Here is an 18,577-nt window from a genome sequence, read left to right as displayed (position 1 = left end):
TTCCGATGATATCAATATCATCGGCGTACGCCAGGAGCTGTACACTATTGTAGAAGATTGTACCTTCTCGGTTTAGCTCTGCAGCCCTTATAATTTTTTCCAGCATCAGGTTAAAGAAGTCGCACGATAGTGAGTCACCTTGTCTGAAACCTCGTTTGGTATCGAACGCCTCGGAGAGGTCCTTCCCAATCATAACGGAGCTTTTGGTGTTGCTCGGCGTCAATTTACACAGCCGTATTAGTTTTGCGGGGATACCAAATTCAGACATCGCGGCGTAAAGGCAGCTCCTTTTCGTGCTGTCGAAAGCAGCTTTAAAATCGACAAAAAGGTGGTGTGTGTCGATCCTCTTTTCACGGGTCTTCTCCAAAATTTGGCGCATGGTGAATATCTGGTCAGTTGTCGATTTTCCAGGTCTAAAGCCACACTGATAAGGTCCAATCAGTTTGTTGACGGTGGGCTTTAGTCTTTCACACAGTACGCTCGATAGAACCTTGTATGCGATATTTAGGAGGCTGATCCCACGGTAATTGGCGCAGATTGTGGGATCTCCCTTTTTGTGGATTGGGCAGAGTACACGGAGATTCCAATCGTCGGGCATGCTTTCTTCCGACCATATTCTGCAAAGAAGCTGATGCATGCACCTTATCAGTTCTTCGCCGCCGTATTTGAATAGTTCTGCCGGTAATCTATCGGCCCCCGCTGCTTTGTTGATCTTCAAGCGGGTAATTGCTATTCGAATTTCTTCATGGTCGGGTAATGAAACATCTGTTCCATCGTCATCGATTGGGGGATCGGGTTCGCCAGCTCCTGGTGTTGTACTCTCACTGCCATTCGAAATGAATTTCATATACCCGGCAAAAGATATTGGAACTTCTCTAACTCGAATCACCATAATCCACAAAAAACGGCTAGTGTCTCTCTAACTCGAGTTATAGAAATTTTCAATAAAACATACATTTTTGAAAAAATTATAGATTTAAATAATAAATTAAAATATAGATTTATACACAGTTTTAATTATATACTTCGCATAACGTTTTTTTAAAAAATATATATTTTTTAAATATTATAATATTGTATTCTGTAATTTTATTTGTTGCATTTTGTTGCTTTTGTTTGACTCTTGAGAACTGTATACCATGCTTTTGTTACATGATTTATGCAATCCATAAGTGTAATATCATATTTTTTGTTCGCCTCCTTACGATATATAGGGACTATTTTAAAATTCTGTCTCTATAGTAAAATTTTTAATTTTTTTATGCCCTGTTCGAAATGTTCGATTTATGGAAGGAAATTTATATAAAAGTTGCCTTCTATTGCCACTTCAGAGTTCGAATTATAGAAATTCGAATTAGGGAAGGAAATTTGTATGAAATTTGGCTTCTAAACGCTATTGCCAATTCAAGTGTTCGAGTTATGAAGATATTCGAGTTATGGAAGTTCCACTGTATTTATTTTTTGAAGGAAACTATATCTAAAATTAATAATAGCAATGCGTTATGCCAAGAAACTAGTGCTTCAAGGCAAATGCATTATTAGTGCTTTAGAAAAATCGAATAAATTGAAATCGAAATAATTGAATTCAACTAGTCTTCGTATTTCGTATAAAAAAGAAATGCCGAGTACTCGTCTCTTTAATCATACACTCTCAATGGAGTTCATCAAGCTCTGTAGATAAGCAAGACTTTCATGGAATTGTTTATTTTATGGCTTGGACGTTACGCTTTCATTTCACTTTTAACCGCGACATCGATCAGAGCACATCAGTTCTTAGTTGAAGACTCACAATGAGGCACCAAATAATTAATTTTTCCTGGTAAGTAGTAATTCAATTTATTTTTAATTATTACGAAGCAATTATATACATAAATGTTTTTCTAAATTCGCACAGTTCTACGCTGCTAATAATGCTGCAAGTATTCATGTTGTCAAATGCTGCCTATACTGCGCGCAATAATTTCCGAAATGAGGAGGTTCAACTACCTTGTCATGCACCAAATGGTTCACAGGGAGTTTGTCTATATTATAAGGAATGTGCTAATCTAACAAATTGGAGAATACAAAATAATATACATGATGCAGATGACGTTGAAAAAATGCTTTGCGGAAATGGTGTGAGTATAATTCTACATATTAAGAACTTACTTGCATTAGAGTACTAACTTTAAATATTGCCACGGTATTTTATTCATTGGTTCTCAATTTATTGATTTTAAAGTGGCGCGACATCTGTTATACGTGTAATAATGGATAAAAATAAGAATTATAACAATACTTCCATTTCTTGTTTTAACCATTGGGACCATTAAAGAATGCCAAAAAAAGGTTACAAACAAAATTGCCACCCCTTTTATTATGGGCGCTACAAGGGCCATGGACCATGGTGGTATGCAAAAATCATAAAACGAAGATTTCCATGTCATGAAAAAATGCTTTACTTAAATGATTTTATGAATGGTTGTTGTTATATGTACGAAGAAACTTTAAAGTATTATAATTTATGTGTGGAAAATTAAAAAAAAATAGTTTTTTTGTTTTTGCAGCAAAGACGAACACCACATTTGAGTCAATGGAGTCCCAGTTTGGGTCTACAACGTCCTTTTTCACCAAACACAACCCAGTACCCATTTTGATCGTAGTGTTTCGCATTGGCATGTGTAGAAACAAACTTGTAGACTGCTTGTTGAGTTCCTAGGATCAATCAATTGGAGATTATATTAATGTTGCTGATGAGGCGCGACCTACTTTTCTGTTGGTTGCCTCGAGGAATCTAGCAATAGAAGTTATAAGAGAATTCGCGTCATCAAATTACAGTTTAGTGTGTGGAGTGTGCTTTAGTTTTGGTTAAAGTACACTCAAATTATTGCAATAAAATATGCACGAGTTAAACGGTCAAATTGTCTCATATACCACTTCTTTGTGTTTATTATAGAATGTGACAACAGCAGGCCTAGGAATCTCCAAATAATTTTTAGAATTTTCACCAGTCACCAAAACTATCTGTAATTTCAAATGCTTTTGATTGACATTATCTTAGAGAATTAAGGTACTTTTTTTCAATGCTATTATGTTATTGCTGTTCTTCCATTGTAGCGAATCATAGTATCTATTCACCAGTTTCTTCCAAAAGTCCTATTTCAATGCTCTCTGCGCTTTCAACAATGTCCCTAACATCGGTGAAACATCTCCACTGTCTTCATCACTCGAAACATTCCCATCAAACTGCAAAAAATTGTTCACTTTAAGATACGTCTTTCTCTTTTGAACGCATATCTGAAAACAACAATTTTTATTGCTACTATGGCCCAACGTTGCGCACAGACAACTTGTAAGATTCAAAAACAAATCCTCACTTAATACACAAACGACTAAAAACAAACTTACTTTTCAACAAATATTATTCAATAGTTTTCGAACAAAAATGCGTACTAATTTTTCTATTACAGTAAATTATTATAATAATTGAATCGATTCTAACGTTTGCAAATTTCCGTTCACAAATTATCAAGAAGTTAATGCACTATGTTAAAAAAAAAAATATAAGAGAAACGGTAAAGATTGTTGTTAACTGTTTTGATTTCCATTCTTAATATATTAACCTATAAGTAGCCAATTAAATCAAATTAAAAAAATTGAACACAGCTTTTGCATTAAATCATCAAACTTTTGAAATTGCTCAATGCTCGAAAGGGTTATATTGCTTTTGACAAGAAAATATATTAGTTTGTAGCGTCAAACTGCCACCTCACATCTCAATACACAAGCTGCATTTGTTACTGCTTCCTCATCTTCATTGTTTCAGAAATCATAATGCTAGTTCTAAATTGACGCCATAAAACTAACTTAAGGGGTTATATACAGCCGGCCGAAAAAAAGTGAATTTTCCAGAACTTTTCTGAGAAAACTTTTTAATTTATTGATCCAAAAATTTATACACATATGATGGTATCTTTTAACTGTATTTTAAGACTTAGTACTAGTAAAAATGTTTATTTGAAAAAGAGCTACAACTGATTTCCAGGAGTTCCTCTCAAAAAAGACGTTTTGCGGTGACCACTATATCACGGAACTGGATCATCCGAAATTAAAAAACCAAACAGATTTCGTTAAAATAATGTTAAATCTAGTAATTAAACAAAGGAATAAGCAAAATAAAATTTTTTGACAAAATGGCGGTTTCTCAAAAGAAAAATCGATTCTTCACCGAAATTTCGGCCTTAAATTGTTTATAAAAAAAAAATATTTATCGGAGAGAAAAAATCTTCGATTAATTACTAAAAAATATATTTAAGAAGGTCGTGTTAAAATTTGAGACTAATCGGTCTAGCCGTTTTCGAGTAATGTTGGTCACCGCGTTTTAAGTTTGGACCTTGTACTTCCAAGCACTCTGAAACGCTTTTTCAAATTTTTAATTTGCTTGTAACTTTGAAAATATTCACCGGAACGATATGAAATGTTCTGTGTGTATTCTTAAATATATGTACATTAAGAAAATTAAATAAAAAAAATCGATTTTTTGAAAATTCTAACTGTATATAACCCCTTAAATAAATTGCATTTTATTACAGGGTGTACACCTTTGCTGTAATCGAACCAATTACTATTTTCCTGACACCAATTATATAACACAATTAGATCCTAAAGGCTTGGAAATACTCAACGAAGTAGAGTGTAATCGACTATCAGGAGATCGTGTATCCAATGGGAAAGCAGCAACGCTAGGCCAATATCCATTTATGGCATTATTGAAATATAACAGGGATGGTGATCAATTCTTATGCGGTGGAACATTGATAACATCCAGATTCGTGCTGACGGCCGCACATTGTATAACACAGGACTTGTAAGTAACGTTTGAGTATGGTATGCAAGTAAAAATCAGCTTTTTTTTAATTTTATTGGTATTTTTAATTTTCCTTATAGATTTAGAGTACGATTGGGGGAACATGATACTTCAACAGCAGTGGACTGTGATGACTCAAAACGCCTATGTCTGCCAAAAACGGGGGAATACGAAATCGCACAAATCTTTAGCCATCCCGATTATTCGATTCGACGACTTACACATGATGTGGCGTTGCTAAAATTGAAAACTGAGGTCATAACTCAAGGTAGATTCGCTATAAATTATATTATATTTTAATAGTTAAAATAACGTTGGACTTTTTTTTCATAATTTCAGTGCATATTAAACCCATTTGTCTACCCATTTCGCAGCTCGTCTATGATCAGAGCAATACAATACGACATTATACCATTGCCGGCTGGGGACGTACCGAAAGTAGTAAGTTTATTCTATATATATATATATATATATATATATATATTTATTATATATATCATATCTATAAATATATGTTTTTTGTTTTTCAAAAGATGAAAAAAGTAATGTATTACAACATGCAAAAATTCCTCATCAAGCACGTGATGTTTGTCAGAGGGCTTTCTCCCGATTCGGCGTAAACATTACCCACGACCATATTTGTGCTGGCGGTGAGAATAGAATCGATACATGTAAAGGTGATTCGGGTGGCCCGCTATTTGCAACCGTACCCTTTAAGTTATTCAACAACTTAATAATCAGACGTCAAGTACAATTCGGAATTGTTTCGTTCGGCTTGACCGGTTGTGGTGATAGAAATGTGATCGCCGCGGCGTATTCAAATTTAATGGAATATATGCCTTGGCTCACTGAAATCATTGGCAACAATACATGAGTATTTATATATATACCTAAGTAACTGATATGAAAAAGTATTTAAAAATATTTAAATTTTAAAATAGTATATATAGAAACATACAAAATTACTCTGCTTTCTGTACTTATTCCTCAGCTATTAATCTGCAAAAATCACATAAATAATAACACGAGCAGACATACAGGCATACATATATACAACAACATCAAAACAAACAATTAACATTTTAAAATTTCCCAGTCGCGATAAGCGCGTCTTCGGGTTTAGCGAGAAACATTATTTTCAAGTTAGGTCAGTGATTTTGCGAATCAACAAAAAAATTTTATAAGATAAGTTTTACCACAAAAAAGCTCTCACTTTGTTCCCACTCATCATATTATAAATTATTAATTTTTTGGTGCTGGATTTTGCTGATTATTTTAGTCGACTCAATTATTTTCATTATTTTGCTGCTACAATTTCATTTTCGCTCGTTAAAATTACTCAAATTGTTTAACTTTTTACAACAATTAAATGTAAAATGTCCAAAGAAAACATTAAATATGTGTTTATTTTTGAGCTGATCGTCCATTGTGTCGTGTATCATGTATCGAATAATATCTAATAGCTAACAGACCTATCAAAAAACTGTCGGAAATAAGTAAAAATATGAAGAGAACATATCAACATTTTTAAATTTCAAAATTAATTTCATATACACGACAAAAGATATGGAGTTATTTATTTATTGAAGGAAAATGTTTCTAAAAACAATAATTGCAAGGCATTATTTCAAGTATTTAAGTGCCTCAAGGCAAATGTATTATTAGTGCTTAATCGAATTCAACAAACTTTAGGGTTTCTAAATTGTTTTGAAGAAAAATGTGGCGATATTATATCAAGAAACTGGTGTCCTTGTTTTCTATATTGTACGTTTGCTTTAAAAAATGTTTTGCAAACATTTCGATAACACTTCGACTGAGATTCGAACTCAGTACCAACAAAGCACACAATTAGGCGCTCAACATCATACTACTAACGGTCAACTATTCACCATATTTGGTAAAAAATATAAATGCCGAGTACTCGTCTCTTTACTCATACACTCTCAATGGAGTTCATCAAGCTCTGTAGATAAGCAAGACTTTCATGGAATTGTTTATTTATTGGCTCAGAAGCGAACTTTCATTTCACTTTTGATTGAGACATCGATTAGAGCACATCAGTTCTTAGTTGAAGACTTACAATGAGGCACCAAATAATTACTTTTTCCTGGTAAGTAGTAATTCAATTTATTTTTCTTTATTACGAAGCAATTATATACATAAATTTTTTTCTAAATTCGCACAGTTCTACGCTGCTAATAATGCTGCAAGTATTCATGTTGTCAAATGCTGTCGATACTGTGCGCTATAATTTCCAAAATGAGGAGGTAGTTGAACCTTGTCATGCACCAAATGGTTCTCCGGGAGTTTGTCTATATTATAAGGAATGTGCTAATCTAACAAATTGGAGAATACAAAATAATGTACATGATGCAGATGACGTTAAAAGAATGCTTTGCGGAAATGATGTGAGTATATAATATAAATGAATATATGTACATACATTTACAATTTGAAACGAACTTCAATGCAAGCTTAATATATGATAATACTCAAGTTATTGATTTCAAAGTCATATGCCTCTGCTATTTTTGGTTAATAATGAAGAAAAGTAAATTTATGTCAAGGACTTTGCCACCCTGTTTAATAGTAGTTTAGTGTATGAAGACTTCCAACGACATCTTAAACTTAAAGAATGGCTAACGGCTTTTTTTTTTCAAAATACCCACGTTGTTCATGATATTGTTAATGTTTGTTAGTTTTCTCGAATTTCCGGGTATTTCATTTTGGTTATCGCGTTGCATGTCTTGTCTCTATCATTATTAAATACTTAGTAAGTCTCAGGATGAGTGTTTGAAATTATTATGAAAGTTCGCGCAATGCAATTTTAACTGTACTGTAAATACTGAGTATTTAATGCATTTATACAGTAATTTGATATGAAATATTTTGTTTGAACTAGTTCAAGATAGATTCGATTTAACTATGGTAAAGACTTACAAAGTAAACTGAATTTTATTACAGGGTCTACACCTTTGCTGCAATCGTACCAATTACTACTTTCCTGACACCAATTATATAACACAATTACATCCTAAAGGCTTGGAAATACTCAACGAAGTAGAGTGTAATCGACTATCAGGGGATCGTGTATCCAATGGAAAGGCAGTAATGCTTGGCCAATATCCATTTATGGCATTATTGAAATATAACAGGGTTGGTCATCAATTCTTATGCGGTGGTACATTGATAACATCTAGATTCGTGCTGACGGCCGCGCATTGTATAAGACCAGACTTGTAAGTATCGCTCGAGTATGGTATGCAAGTCAAAATCAGTTTTTTTTATACTCTCGCAACCTGTTGCACAGAGTATAATAGTTTTGTTCACATAACGGTTGTTTGTGTCACCAAGAAATAAAAGAGTTAGATATGAGGTTACATATATATAAATGATCAGGATGACGAGTGGAGTTGAAATCCGGATGTCTGTCCGTCCGTCTGTCCGTCCGTCCGTCCCTCCGTCCGTGCAAGCGATAACTTGAGTAAAAATTGAGATATCTTAATGAAACTTGGAACACATTTTCCTTGGGACCATGAGAGGGCTAAATCGAAAATGAGCTAAATCGGTCCACTGCCACGCCCACAAAATGGCGAAAGCCAAAAACACATAAAGTGTCATAACTACGCCATAAATAAAGTTATAACAGTAAAATTTGGAATAAAGGATCGCACTAGGAAGGGGCATATTTGGATGTAATTTTTTTGGAGAAGTGGGCGTGGCCCCGCCCCCAAATCGGTTATTTGTATATATTTCGCAAACCAATGAAGCTATATAATTCTCTTACGTACCCCACCACACACCATGAAAATAGTTGAAATGGGATAATAACCACGACCATCTCCCATACAAAGGTTAGGTTGAAACTTACTAAAAGTGAGTTAACTCAATAACGAAAAACGCCAGAACCACTGAATTTCACATAAGGAATGGCAGATAGAAGCTGCACTCGATTTTTTACAAAATGCAAAATGGGCGTGGCATCGCCCACTTATGGGTCAAAAACCATATCTCAGGAACTACTCGACCGATTTCAATGAAACTTGGTTTGTAATAGTTTCCTTACCTCCGAATAATATGTTGTGAAAATTGGCCAAATCGCTTCACAACCACGCCTACTTCCTACATACCAGAACTTTGAAGACGATCTGCATTGTTTACTTTACAATATATAAAGTAAGTACTAGTGAAGATATCGGTGCAGAACTTTGCACAAATACTACGTTTATAGTGTGACAGCCCCATTCTAAAAATCGCCAAAATCGGACCATGTGTTTTCAAGGCCCCATATATCGAACATGAGGACCTCGGTGCTTCTAACCTAATATTAGGGTTTCCAACTTTCAATGGACTTTATACAATATATATGACGAATATGTGGGTCAAATTGTGTATTATATAATATAAATAAAGTTAAATAAATAAATTGCGAGAGTATAAAATGTTCGGTTACACCCGATCTTAGCCCTTCCTTACTTGTTTTTTATTGATTTTATTGCAACTTTTAATATTCCTTATAGATTTAGTGTACGCCTGGGGGAACATGATACTTCAACTGAAGTGGACTGTACTAATTCGAAAAGCCACTGTCTGCCGAAAACGGAAGAATACGAAATCGAACAAATCTTCAAGCATCCCAATTATTTAAAACCAATAGATACACATGATGTGGCTTTACTAAAATTGAAAACTGAGGTGATAACTCAAGGTAGATTCGCTATAAATTATATTATATTTTAATAGTTAAAATAACGGTGGACTTGTTTTCATAATTTCAGTGCATATTAAACCTATTTGTCTACCCATTTCGCAGCTCGTCTACGATCACAGCAATAAAATACGACAATATACCATTGCCGGCTGGGGATATACCGAACGTCGTAAGTTTATTTTTAATTTTTGAAAGTAAAATATTGATGTATATGTATATATTTCTTTTGTTTTTCAGAAGATAAAAGTAGTAATGTTTTGCAACATGCCAAAATTCCTCATCAAGCACGTGATGTTTGTCAGAGGGCTTTCTCCCGATTCGGCGTAAACATAACCCATGACCATATATGCGCTGGCGGTGAGAATAGAATCGATACCTGTGCAGGGGATTCGGGTGGCCCGCTGTTTGCCCTTGTACCCTTTAAGTTAATCAACAGCTACATAATCAGACGTGAAGTACAATTCGGTATTGTTTCATTAGGAATGGAGAATTGCGGACATAGAAATGTGAGTGCGGCGGCGTATGCAAATTTAATGAAATACATGCCTTGGGTCACTGAAATCATAGGGAACTATACCCCGTAATTTAAATGAAAATACCATCACAATTCATAACAAAAACCTATAAGAATAGAAAACAATAATGACTATTTAGATATATATTGGAAATTTATTAAAAATACAAGTTATATATCATACAAATTATTCAAGAATTCACATTTTATACAATTTGCAAAAGATTTTTGAAGGTAAAGTAAGTAACCTCAAAGATTGAAGGACATAAATACCCACATCTGTGGATAAAATGATATCATACAATATTTTAAGGTATTTGAAAATATTATGTTTTTAAGAAATTTAAAACTAAAATTATCTTTCATCTCAGAAATAAAAAAATGTGACGTGTTTTTGTCTATTATCATTCAGCGAATTATGAAACATTTGACAAATTATACACGGAAAATTGATTAATAATTTTGTTTAAGGAACCAATCCATGATAAAAAAATGTATCGGCAAAAACTATCTTAAAATGTATGCTATCTTATGTATATTACAATTAAAACCCAAATAATAAAGAGAACTGAAAGTCACATCTGATAATAGAAAACTAGTCTCAAATTCACTAGATGAAAATAAAATTAAAATTCCGACTCACCTTGTGTCGTGTACCTCACACATAGCTGCGTGTTAAGAAAATTAATTCGATAAGAGCGCAGATGACAGCAGTGACAGCATTCGTGAAACAGCAGCAGTAAAAATAAAAGTGATTCTCATAAAAATTGCAAATATTTATACAAAACAATGTATTGTCAATTAAAAGTAAAGCAATAAGTTATAATATATGCTAAAGTAACGGCTACAATCAGAGAAAGGTTTTTATGCCAAATAAAAACAAGTGGATATTACTGGCAGAATTGACAACAACGACGTTGATGAAGAAGACCTCAGTTCAAGGAGGAAGCGAAGTCCAACAAACCAGTGTAGCTAAATTTTAAATTGATAGTCACTTCAACAATAATTTCAATACATAGATGTGCACTTTAGTGAAATAACTTAAGAAACAAATACTGTTTTTTGTTTAAATATAAAAATATGGCCGGCAGAATGCGTAACACAACAAAAGTTGAGGCACTTATTGAGAGCTGCCGCAGTGAAGGGAAATGGCAACGGGTTATCGAGCTGACTGAGGAGCTCAAAACTGGTTCGCCCAATAATGGTAAGTGTGCAACAAATGTGTCAGCAATATGTATAATTAAATTAAACCAATTATACACACTAAAAAATGTGTGCATATATATAAAAAGACAAAAGCATTGCCCATAAGAAAGTGACTAAATCAAATATCTACCTAAAGTAGACAAACAGTGTTAATGCCAAAGTTATTATGTCATCAAAATCAACACAACAACAGCAACAAAACACAGTTTACAAGCAATAGAAAAAAAACAGCAACAGCAATCATATGTTGTTACTACTAACCCCATAAAAAGGGGGGCAATGCTGGTCATGCATTATGTAGGCATATATATACTTAATTTTTAGCTCAAAATAAAGCGCAGAGTTACTATAAAAAAGTAAAAAAGTGATTCATACAAGTTTTTTATTTGAATAAAATTATATTTTCATTTAGAATGCCTTGCAAATTTCCTAATTGGAGAGGCTAAACTTGAAAACTACCTCGAAGAAAATGCTCCCATCGAAAGTAATTTTGCCAAAGCCAAAAGTGGTCTGCAGGATGCACGTCGCTGTTTACATTTAGTTACGGGCGAAAGTGGACAAAAGGCGGGCATAGCGTTAGATGCATATTTGCTGTTGGCTAAGCTCTGCTATGCTTGTGGCGAATATGAGAAAAGTTTGGAAAACTTTGTTAAAGCCGAGCTAAACACATTAGCTGAAAAAGAATTGACGCTGTAAGTTAGAAATGATCATAAGCAAATGTATTTGAATTATGCCTAATGCTTATGAAAATAATTACAGACGCAGCCTGAAAATATTAGCTGAATCATATGCCATTAAGGGGTTGTGCCTGGAAAACCAAACCAGTAAACCTACGTCGAAATTCAAAAAGGCCGAAAAGGAAGCAGAAATGGTAATAATGGATATACATATATTAATAAAGGAATTATAATAAAAAATGTAAATAAATGCTACTTTTTTCCAACAGATTACTTGCTTCGAGCGTGCCACAGATTTGGGTTTACTATATCTGCAAGAACAGGATATTGCATCATATTCTTCGGCGACTAATAATGCAGCCAATGCCGGTTCAATGCTAGCAATAAATTCCACTAGCAATATGGGTGGACTGCAATCCTCACTAGGAGGTAGTAGCTTAACCATAAGCACCACTATACCTGCCAATCCACTGGAACTTAAACGCCATATGGGCGCCATACTCGAAACTGCATTGCAGCGCGCGCCAATTGTACTTATCAAGGCGGGCAAATTGCAGGAGGCAATCGAACGCTATCGCACCATGTTGAATGCCATTGAAACGAAAATGACACAGTCATTACGCCTTACTTTGGCGCGACAGTTGGCCGAAGTGCTGCTGCGCGGTGTCTCGGGCACCATTTATACTGCACCCTTCACGAAAAAGCCAACTGGACAGGCACTGCGTTCGACCACAACGAAACGTTTGTGGAAACCGCGTAAATATGCAGCGCGCAATCAATTTACACCACGCAATCATCACGAAGAAACACTACTATTGCTACTCATATCAGAGGCATTAGCGGTGCGCGACACAGTGCTCTCTCAAAGCCCGGAATTTCGTGTGGCACGCCAACATGCTATGGGTAATGCCTCGGCGGTTTATGATCTGCTCACACTCGCCACCGTGCGTTGGGGTTTGGTGAATATGTTGCAGGAATCCTTTGAGAAGGCATTAAAATTCTCATTTGGCGAACAGCATGTATGGCGCCAATATGGCATAAGTCTAATGGCCGCCGGTAAGCATGCGCACGCCTTACGTGTGCTACAAGAATCCATAAAATTGACGCCAAGTGACCCATTACCCTGCCTGCTGGCGGCGCGTTTGTGCTACGAGTCTCTGGCGTTAATCAAAGAGGGGCTGGACTTTGCACAACAGGCGCTCAAGCGTGAAACCAAAGGTGCGTGTGCGTTCATTATTTAAAGTTAAACAACTTATTTATATTTTATATGAAATTTTACAGGCATACGTCCAACGCGCAGCCAACTTTTCGTCGGTATTGGTTATCAGCAATTAGCCATATTGACAACGCTCAAATCAGAGCGTGATGCCTACAATAAGCAGGCATTGGATTCACTTGAGAAGGCTGTACAAAACGATGACAACGATCATCTATGCGAATATTATCTATCATTGCAATATGCACTACTTGGTAATATCGCCGAGGCGTTAACACACGTACGCTTTGCGCTCGCCCTGCGTACTGAGCATGCGCCCAGTTTGCATTTATTCGCTTTACTGTTAACCGCATCGCGTCGGCCTCGTGAAGCATTGGCTGTGGTGGAGGATGCGCTCGATGAGTTTCCGGACAATTTGAATTTACTGCATGTCAAAGCCCACCTGCAATTGCATTTACAAGACGCCGAATTATCGCTGGTCTCCGTGCAAAAGATGCTGGCCATATGGCGTGAATTGTACGAGGGACAAGTGAGTGTGGAGGAGGAGAAGCATTCGGATACCAGAAGCATTGTAGTGCACATGAACCCCACGGCCGTGTCGTCGCAAATGTCCGACAAAGATTCAAGTAAGTTGTGTATAGTGTGGGCGTAAATGAAATATGTATTTGTGAAATATTATTATTTAAGTAGTTGTTAGGTTTATTATGAATTTTTTAATACAAAAAAAATTAAATTTTGAAATTATAATTCAATTATTTGATTAAATTTATAATATTTTTTTATTAAAAAAAAGTAATTAAAAAAATAAAAAAATTTTAATAAAAAAACCTGTTTAATAAAAAGTATTTAAAATGCTTTAGTGTTGCTATCAAATTTTTTATAAAATATTCAATTTAATATTTATTTTGTTATTAAAAAAACTAATTGAAAAAATAGTTTTCAAATAAAAAAAAACTAGTTTAATTATCATTATTTAATATTCTTTAATGTGGCAGTCAAATCTTTGATAAAATCTTATTCAATTAAATTTCTAATGTTTTTTTATTAAAAGAAAAGTAATTGAAAAAATAGTTTTATACAGACATAGATTTTTTCAAAATAGTTAATATATAGTAACTTGAATATATGCTGCATTTTATAGTCTCATTCATATTGCTCACCTAAAATAAAACGTCATAATTCATAAAATAATATTGTACAAAATCTAGTAGATATTTTTTTACTAATTTTTATTTACTATACTTCAATATGTATTACCAAAAAACTGTCTAATAATTTTTACTGTTGGCCACTTTTGCGCAACAACTTATTTGAAATTGTAAGTGTAACTAGTTACTTAACAACTTTTATAAAAAACATAAACGACAACAACAAAAAACTCAAATATGCTTGCAACACAACATACACAATACAGTTTTTGCGCCAGTTGCTTTAAAAATAATTTTAAAATTTTTTAACAAAAATTTTCATATTTTCGACTAAAAAGCCTGCTAAATCACTTACAACTAACTAACCAATTATTTACAAAACAAAAAAACAATTTCGCAACTCCAATGCCCGTTACTTGCCTTTCACTAAACTCTTTCAAGCGTTTGCTTATTTTAAAACTAAAAAAGTAATATAAAAACAAGAAATGTATAAAAATTAAATAAAAATAATTCTCAACTTGTCCACAGATTCGGTGTATGCTGCTTCATTGGCAGCAGTTTCGCGTGTTGAACAAGCTTTAAGTGAAGCGGCCAGCTCGCTGAGTTCTTTTACGCCACGTCCGGGACCACAGCGGCCATGGATGATACAGATTAAGGTAAGTTATGCGTGACTTTATACGCGCTTACACTGCATTTATTAATGAAATTCCATTTTTTTTCCATACAGATTTGGCTGTTGCTCGCTGATGCGTATTTGAATATCGAACAACCGCATGAGGCATTAAATTGCATACAGGAGGCATCGCAAATCTATCCGCTTTCACATCAAATTATGTTTATGGTGGGTTGATATTTAATTATAGTTTAAAAAAAAATGACTTAACCTCAAAATTATTTTTTTGTTTATTTTTTTGACAAAATTGTGGCAGTGTTCAATTTTGAACAATTTTAGTGTTTTTTTGTACTAATTTAATTTTTTTATTAAATTACATATTTAAATTTTTTTAATTTATTAATTTTTTTTATATTTTTTAAATAAATTTTTTTGTTATATTTTTTTAATTTATTATTTTTTTAATATTTTTTTTATTTATTAATATTTTTATATATATTTTTCTATATAAAAATTGTTTTTGACAATTTTTTACTAATTTAAAAAAGCTTTCAACAACAATAACTTAATATTATTGCCAATAAAAATTAAATAATAACCTTTCCCAACCTCTGTTTTACAGCGCGGTCAAATTTACTTATATCTGGAGCAGTGGAACGATGCGAAACAGTGTTTCCTTAATGCCGTTTCGGCCAATCCAAATCACACAGAGGCATTACGTGCGCTCGGCGAGACGCATCATGTACTTGGCGAACCACGTCTGGCGGAGAAAATGTTAAAGGATGCAGCGCGCTTGGATCCCAACTGTCCCAAGATATGGTATGTTATTAAAAAAATATTTTTTTGTGTATTTATTTATTAATTTCAACTCCCAACAGGTTCAGTTTGGGCAAAGTTATGGAGACACTGGGTGATTACACTGCCTCTGCTGATTGTATGGCGACTGCATTGCAATTGGAGCCTACATGTCCTGTACTTCCATTTACCTCAATACCGCTGACCTTCGATTGAGTGCGACAAGCGTTGTTACAATGTATGCGATTTATATTATTTATAATGTTGGCAAATTGTGCAGCGATTTAGCAGCACTTACTCTATATATACATTACATTAGTAACTAACTGAAACAACATATAAAAATGCAGTTGATTGAACACTTACTTGCGTAGTTTGTATGTATAATGTAAACGTAAATATTTACTTTAACTTACTTACTAAAACTAATGAAATGTTTATTGATGTGTTGTATTATTAGCCAATGTTACACTAGTTAATTGTTAATTATACACCGTTACATTTTGTTTTTATTTATTCATTAAACATTTTATATTGTAGAAATTGTAAATGTATGTATATTTGTAATTAACATAAAACTCTAAATAGCATATGTTTGAATGAAATGTTATTAGTGGTCTGTTGGTTAGCGTAATAAGTTGATTTCATTTTTCAACCACTGCGAAGGTTGCCTTTGGTGATTGCAATATTTATTCCATAAAAAGAAAAGTTAATGAAAATACTATAATTGAAGCTGATAGTAATAAATGTGTGTTTCAGGTATTTATAGTTATACATTTATCTACATATATATACATATATATTTAGTATATTATATAATATACATACCTCCTTCGTAAACATATGCACATATAATAACTAACTGAATATTATCAAATTGAAAATTTAAATGCATAATAAAAACCAGTTTTACAAATACACATATAGCCCTCATTCCTTTACACCTTACAGTAACTAATATCAAAATATGCTCTACATACATATATAATAAAATATAATCTCAATAGTTATGCTAATATTACCCAATTAATAGTTTATTAATATTGAAATGTTGCAATTGACATTTGAAATTAGCAACAGAATATACAAAACTGTACATTCCTTAAAAATGTGGTTTGAAATAGTTCGAAATACATATGTACTGTTTGTTTGTGTTTTTATAAGCCCATTATCCAATTGAATCTAATTGAAAAGTGATGAGTTATGGAATTTAAAAGTATTTAAATTAATTTTATTGCAATTGTGAATATACTAAAAAAAAATTGTTGCAGTCCTAATCGATGTTTAAGAAAACCGGCGAAAATACTAAAAGCAAAAACGAAAATATATAACTTTATTTTAACATTGAACGATACTTTATTTCTGTAAGAATTATGAATTATATTTGTCTGAGTTATAAAACGAGTGGCCACGCGTCCAAATACTATTTAATACATAAAATGCATATGTTAACGTTATTATTAAGTAGCAAGTTAATTTTTATTGTCTAACATTCTAACTTAACTTATTTGTGTGGTAAAACAATTTAAAAACTGTATAATAAATATTACTAAGTCATTATTAAATCGCAGTATACCTTTGTACTAACGATTTAACAAATAAATACATTGTTGTTTTGATGCAGCATAAAGTAGTTAATTGTTTTAACATAAAACTTAGACTCTTTAGTAACCGGTCTTCAAAATAAGTAGTCGCATTTTGGCTTTAAAAAATATTTTATATTTTCTTAACATACAGCAACGCTGCGTACATGCAAAAATAAATAACACTAACAAAGCAGTTAAGTTAAAAATTCTTAGCTGCCTCCAACGCTTTTTCCTCCTGGTGCTTCTCTTCGGCCAACTGTTCTAAATGCTGCATTTTTAACTGTAAACGCCAATTCTGCATTTGTTCTTTATATGTAATATACATAGCACAAACTGCTTGTCCAGCTAACGCGGCGCCCAATATTGGTAATATAGGTCTTGTCATGCCCCGCCATAGTTTAAACACCTCTAGTGGTTCCTTCGTTATGGATGGCAAACGATATGTGTAATGGCGTGTGGCAAACATGAAGGCTGCGAACGGTGCCAATATTGTTGGATAACAAACGCCTAAGCCACCCTGTAAGGTGCCAGCACGTACTTGCAAGCACAGTGGACATTCATTGCCTTGTTGCAATATGACATATCGTTGCACCATAAATTTGTGTGATAACACGGAAAACATGGCAGGTATAACGACAATTGGTAGGTAAGTGGATGCCTTGCCATAACTTCCTAGTTTTAATTTACGACGATAATGATTGTTTACGTAAATGCCTGTAGCCGCTGCCAAAGCGCCTAGTATGCCGGGTCCATAGCGCAAGCTCCACACGTCCCAGCGATTTTCCCAACCAGAAATAACATTCCACTGATAGGCTAGCGCTTGTTCCTCAGTAATAATAACCGCATCTTTGGGAATTTCTTCTTTGCGGCCATGTGAAAGTGCCATTTGTGAAAAATGCAGCGGTTACGTATATATGACCAATGTGATTTCGGATTGAGTTTATAGAACTAAAACAGCTGTTTATAGGGGGCGGCGGGCGATGGTGTCTGTTTTTTTGTTTCTTTCACCTGGAGAGTGGTGCCACTTTTAAAGGCATTGTGACAAAAGTTATTTTTATTTTATTTTAGATAATTTACATATACAATTCGTATTTTTTTATACTTCGTAATCAAGCAAAATGTAGACATAACGTTTTGTACTAATACTTAAGCATATTTTAAATCTTCATCAAAATTAATAATTTTTCTATACATTTGTGTATTCCTGTTTGTCAGCTGTCTGTTAACTGTTTCGTCTGACAGCTATTACCGTTTGATAGTTTGCC

The 18,577-nt window shown here is 33.7% G+C and overlaps 4 protein-coding genes across 5 annotated transcripts; 3 read left to right on the top strand and 1 right to left on the bottom strand.

The window, feature by feature from the left end:
• Positions 1 to 1,540: 1,540 nt before the first annotated feature.
• LOC128922643 (serine protease grass-like) lies at positions 1,541 to 6,158 on the top strand. 2 transcript variants are annotated; one of them, XM_054233843.1, is made up of 6 exons: positions 1,541 to 1,819; positions 1,895 to 2,117; positions 4,572 to 4,846; positions 4,927 to 5,114; positions 5,186 to 5,287; positions 5,380 to 6,157. In XM_054233843.1, exons 1-6 carry the CDS (start codon positions 1,791 to 1,793, stop codon positions 5,718 to 5,720), a joined length of 1,158 nt encoding a protein of 385 aa, XP_054089818.1. In that variant the 5' UTR covers positions 1,541 to 1,790; the 3' UTR covers positions 5,721 to 6,157. The 2 variants fall into 2 exon arrangements, with proteins under 2 accessions (XP_054089818.1, XP_054089819.1); XM_054233844.1 differs by lacking the exon at positions 1,541 to 1,819 and having other exon boundaries at positions 1,930 to 2,115; positions 5,380 to 6,158.
• Positions 6,159 to 6,783: 625 nt separating this feature from the next.
• Positions 6,784 to 10,261, top strand: LOC128922642 (serine protease grass-like). The gene is made up of 6 exons (XM_054233842.1): positions 6,784 to 6,956; positions 7,032 to 7,254; positions 7,811 to 8,085; positions 9,367 to 9,554; positions 9,625 to 9,726; positions 9,795 to 10,261. The coding sequence occupies exons 1-6, from the start codon at positions 6,928 to 6,930 to the stop codon at positions 10,139 to 10,141; spliced, it is 1,164 nt and encodes a 387-aa protein (XP_054089817.1). The 5' UTR covers positions 6,784 to 6,927; the 3' UTR covers positions 10,142 to 10,261.
• A 536-nt stretch (positions 10,262 to 10,797) lies between these two features.
• Positions 10,798 to 16,091, top strand: LOC105214844 (tetratricopeptide repeat protein 7B). The gene is made up of 9 exons (XM_011188505.3): positions 10,798 to 11,275; positions 11,690 to 11,969; positions 12,037 to 12,148; positions 12,224 to 13,172; positions 13,236 to 13,796; positions 14,847 to 14,974; positions 15,046 to 15,159; positions 15,554 to 15,750; positions 15,810 to 16,091. The coding sequence occupies exons 1-9, from the start codon at positions 11,152 to 11,154 to the stop codon at positions 15,940 to 15,942; spliced, it is 2,598 nt and encodes an 865-aa protein (XP_011186807.1). The 5' UTR covers positions 10,798 to 11,151; the 3' UTR covers positions 15,943 to 16,091.
• Positions 16,092 to 16,514: 423 nt separating this feature from the next.
• Positions 16,515 to 18,350, bottom strand: LOC105214845 (uncharacterized). The gene has a single exon (XM_011188507.3). It carries the CDS (start codon positions 18,196 to 18,198, stop codon positions 17,512 to 17,514), a length of 687 nt encoding a protein of 228 aa, XP_011186809.2. The 5' UTR covers positions 18,199 to 18,350; the 3' UTR covers positions 16,515 to 17,511.
• Between the last annotated feature and the right edge of the window lie 227 nt (positions 18,351 to 18,577).

This window comes from Zeugodacus cucurbitae, chromosome 6 (assembly GCF_028554725.1).
Source record: "Zeugodacus cucurbitae isolate PBARC_wt_2022May chromosome 6, idZeuCucr1.2, whole genome shotgun sequence".
Taxonomy (NCBI): domain Eukaryota; kingdom Metazoa; phylum Arthropoda; class Insecta; order Diptera; family Tephritidae; genus Zeugodacus; species Zeugodacus cucurbitae.
Note: the sequence above shows the minus strand (reverse complement) of the source record. Positions and strands in the feature narration are given on the sequence as shown.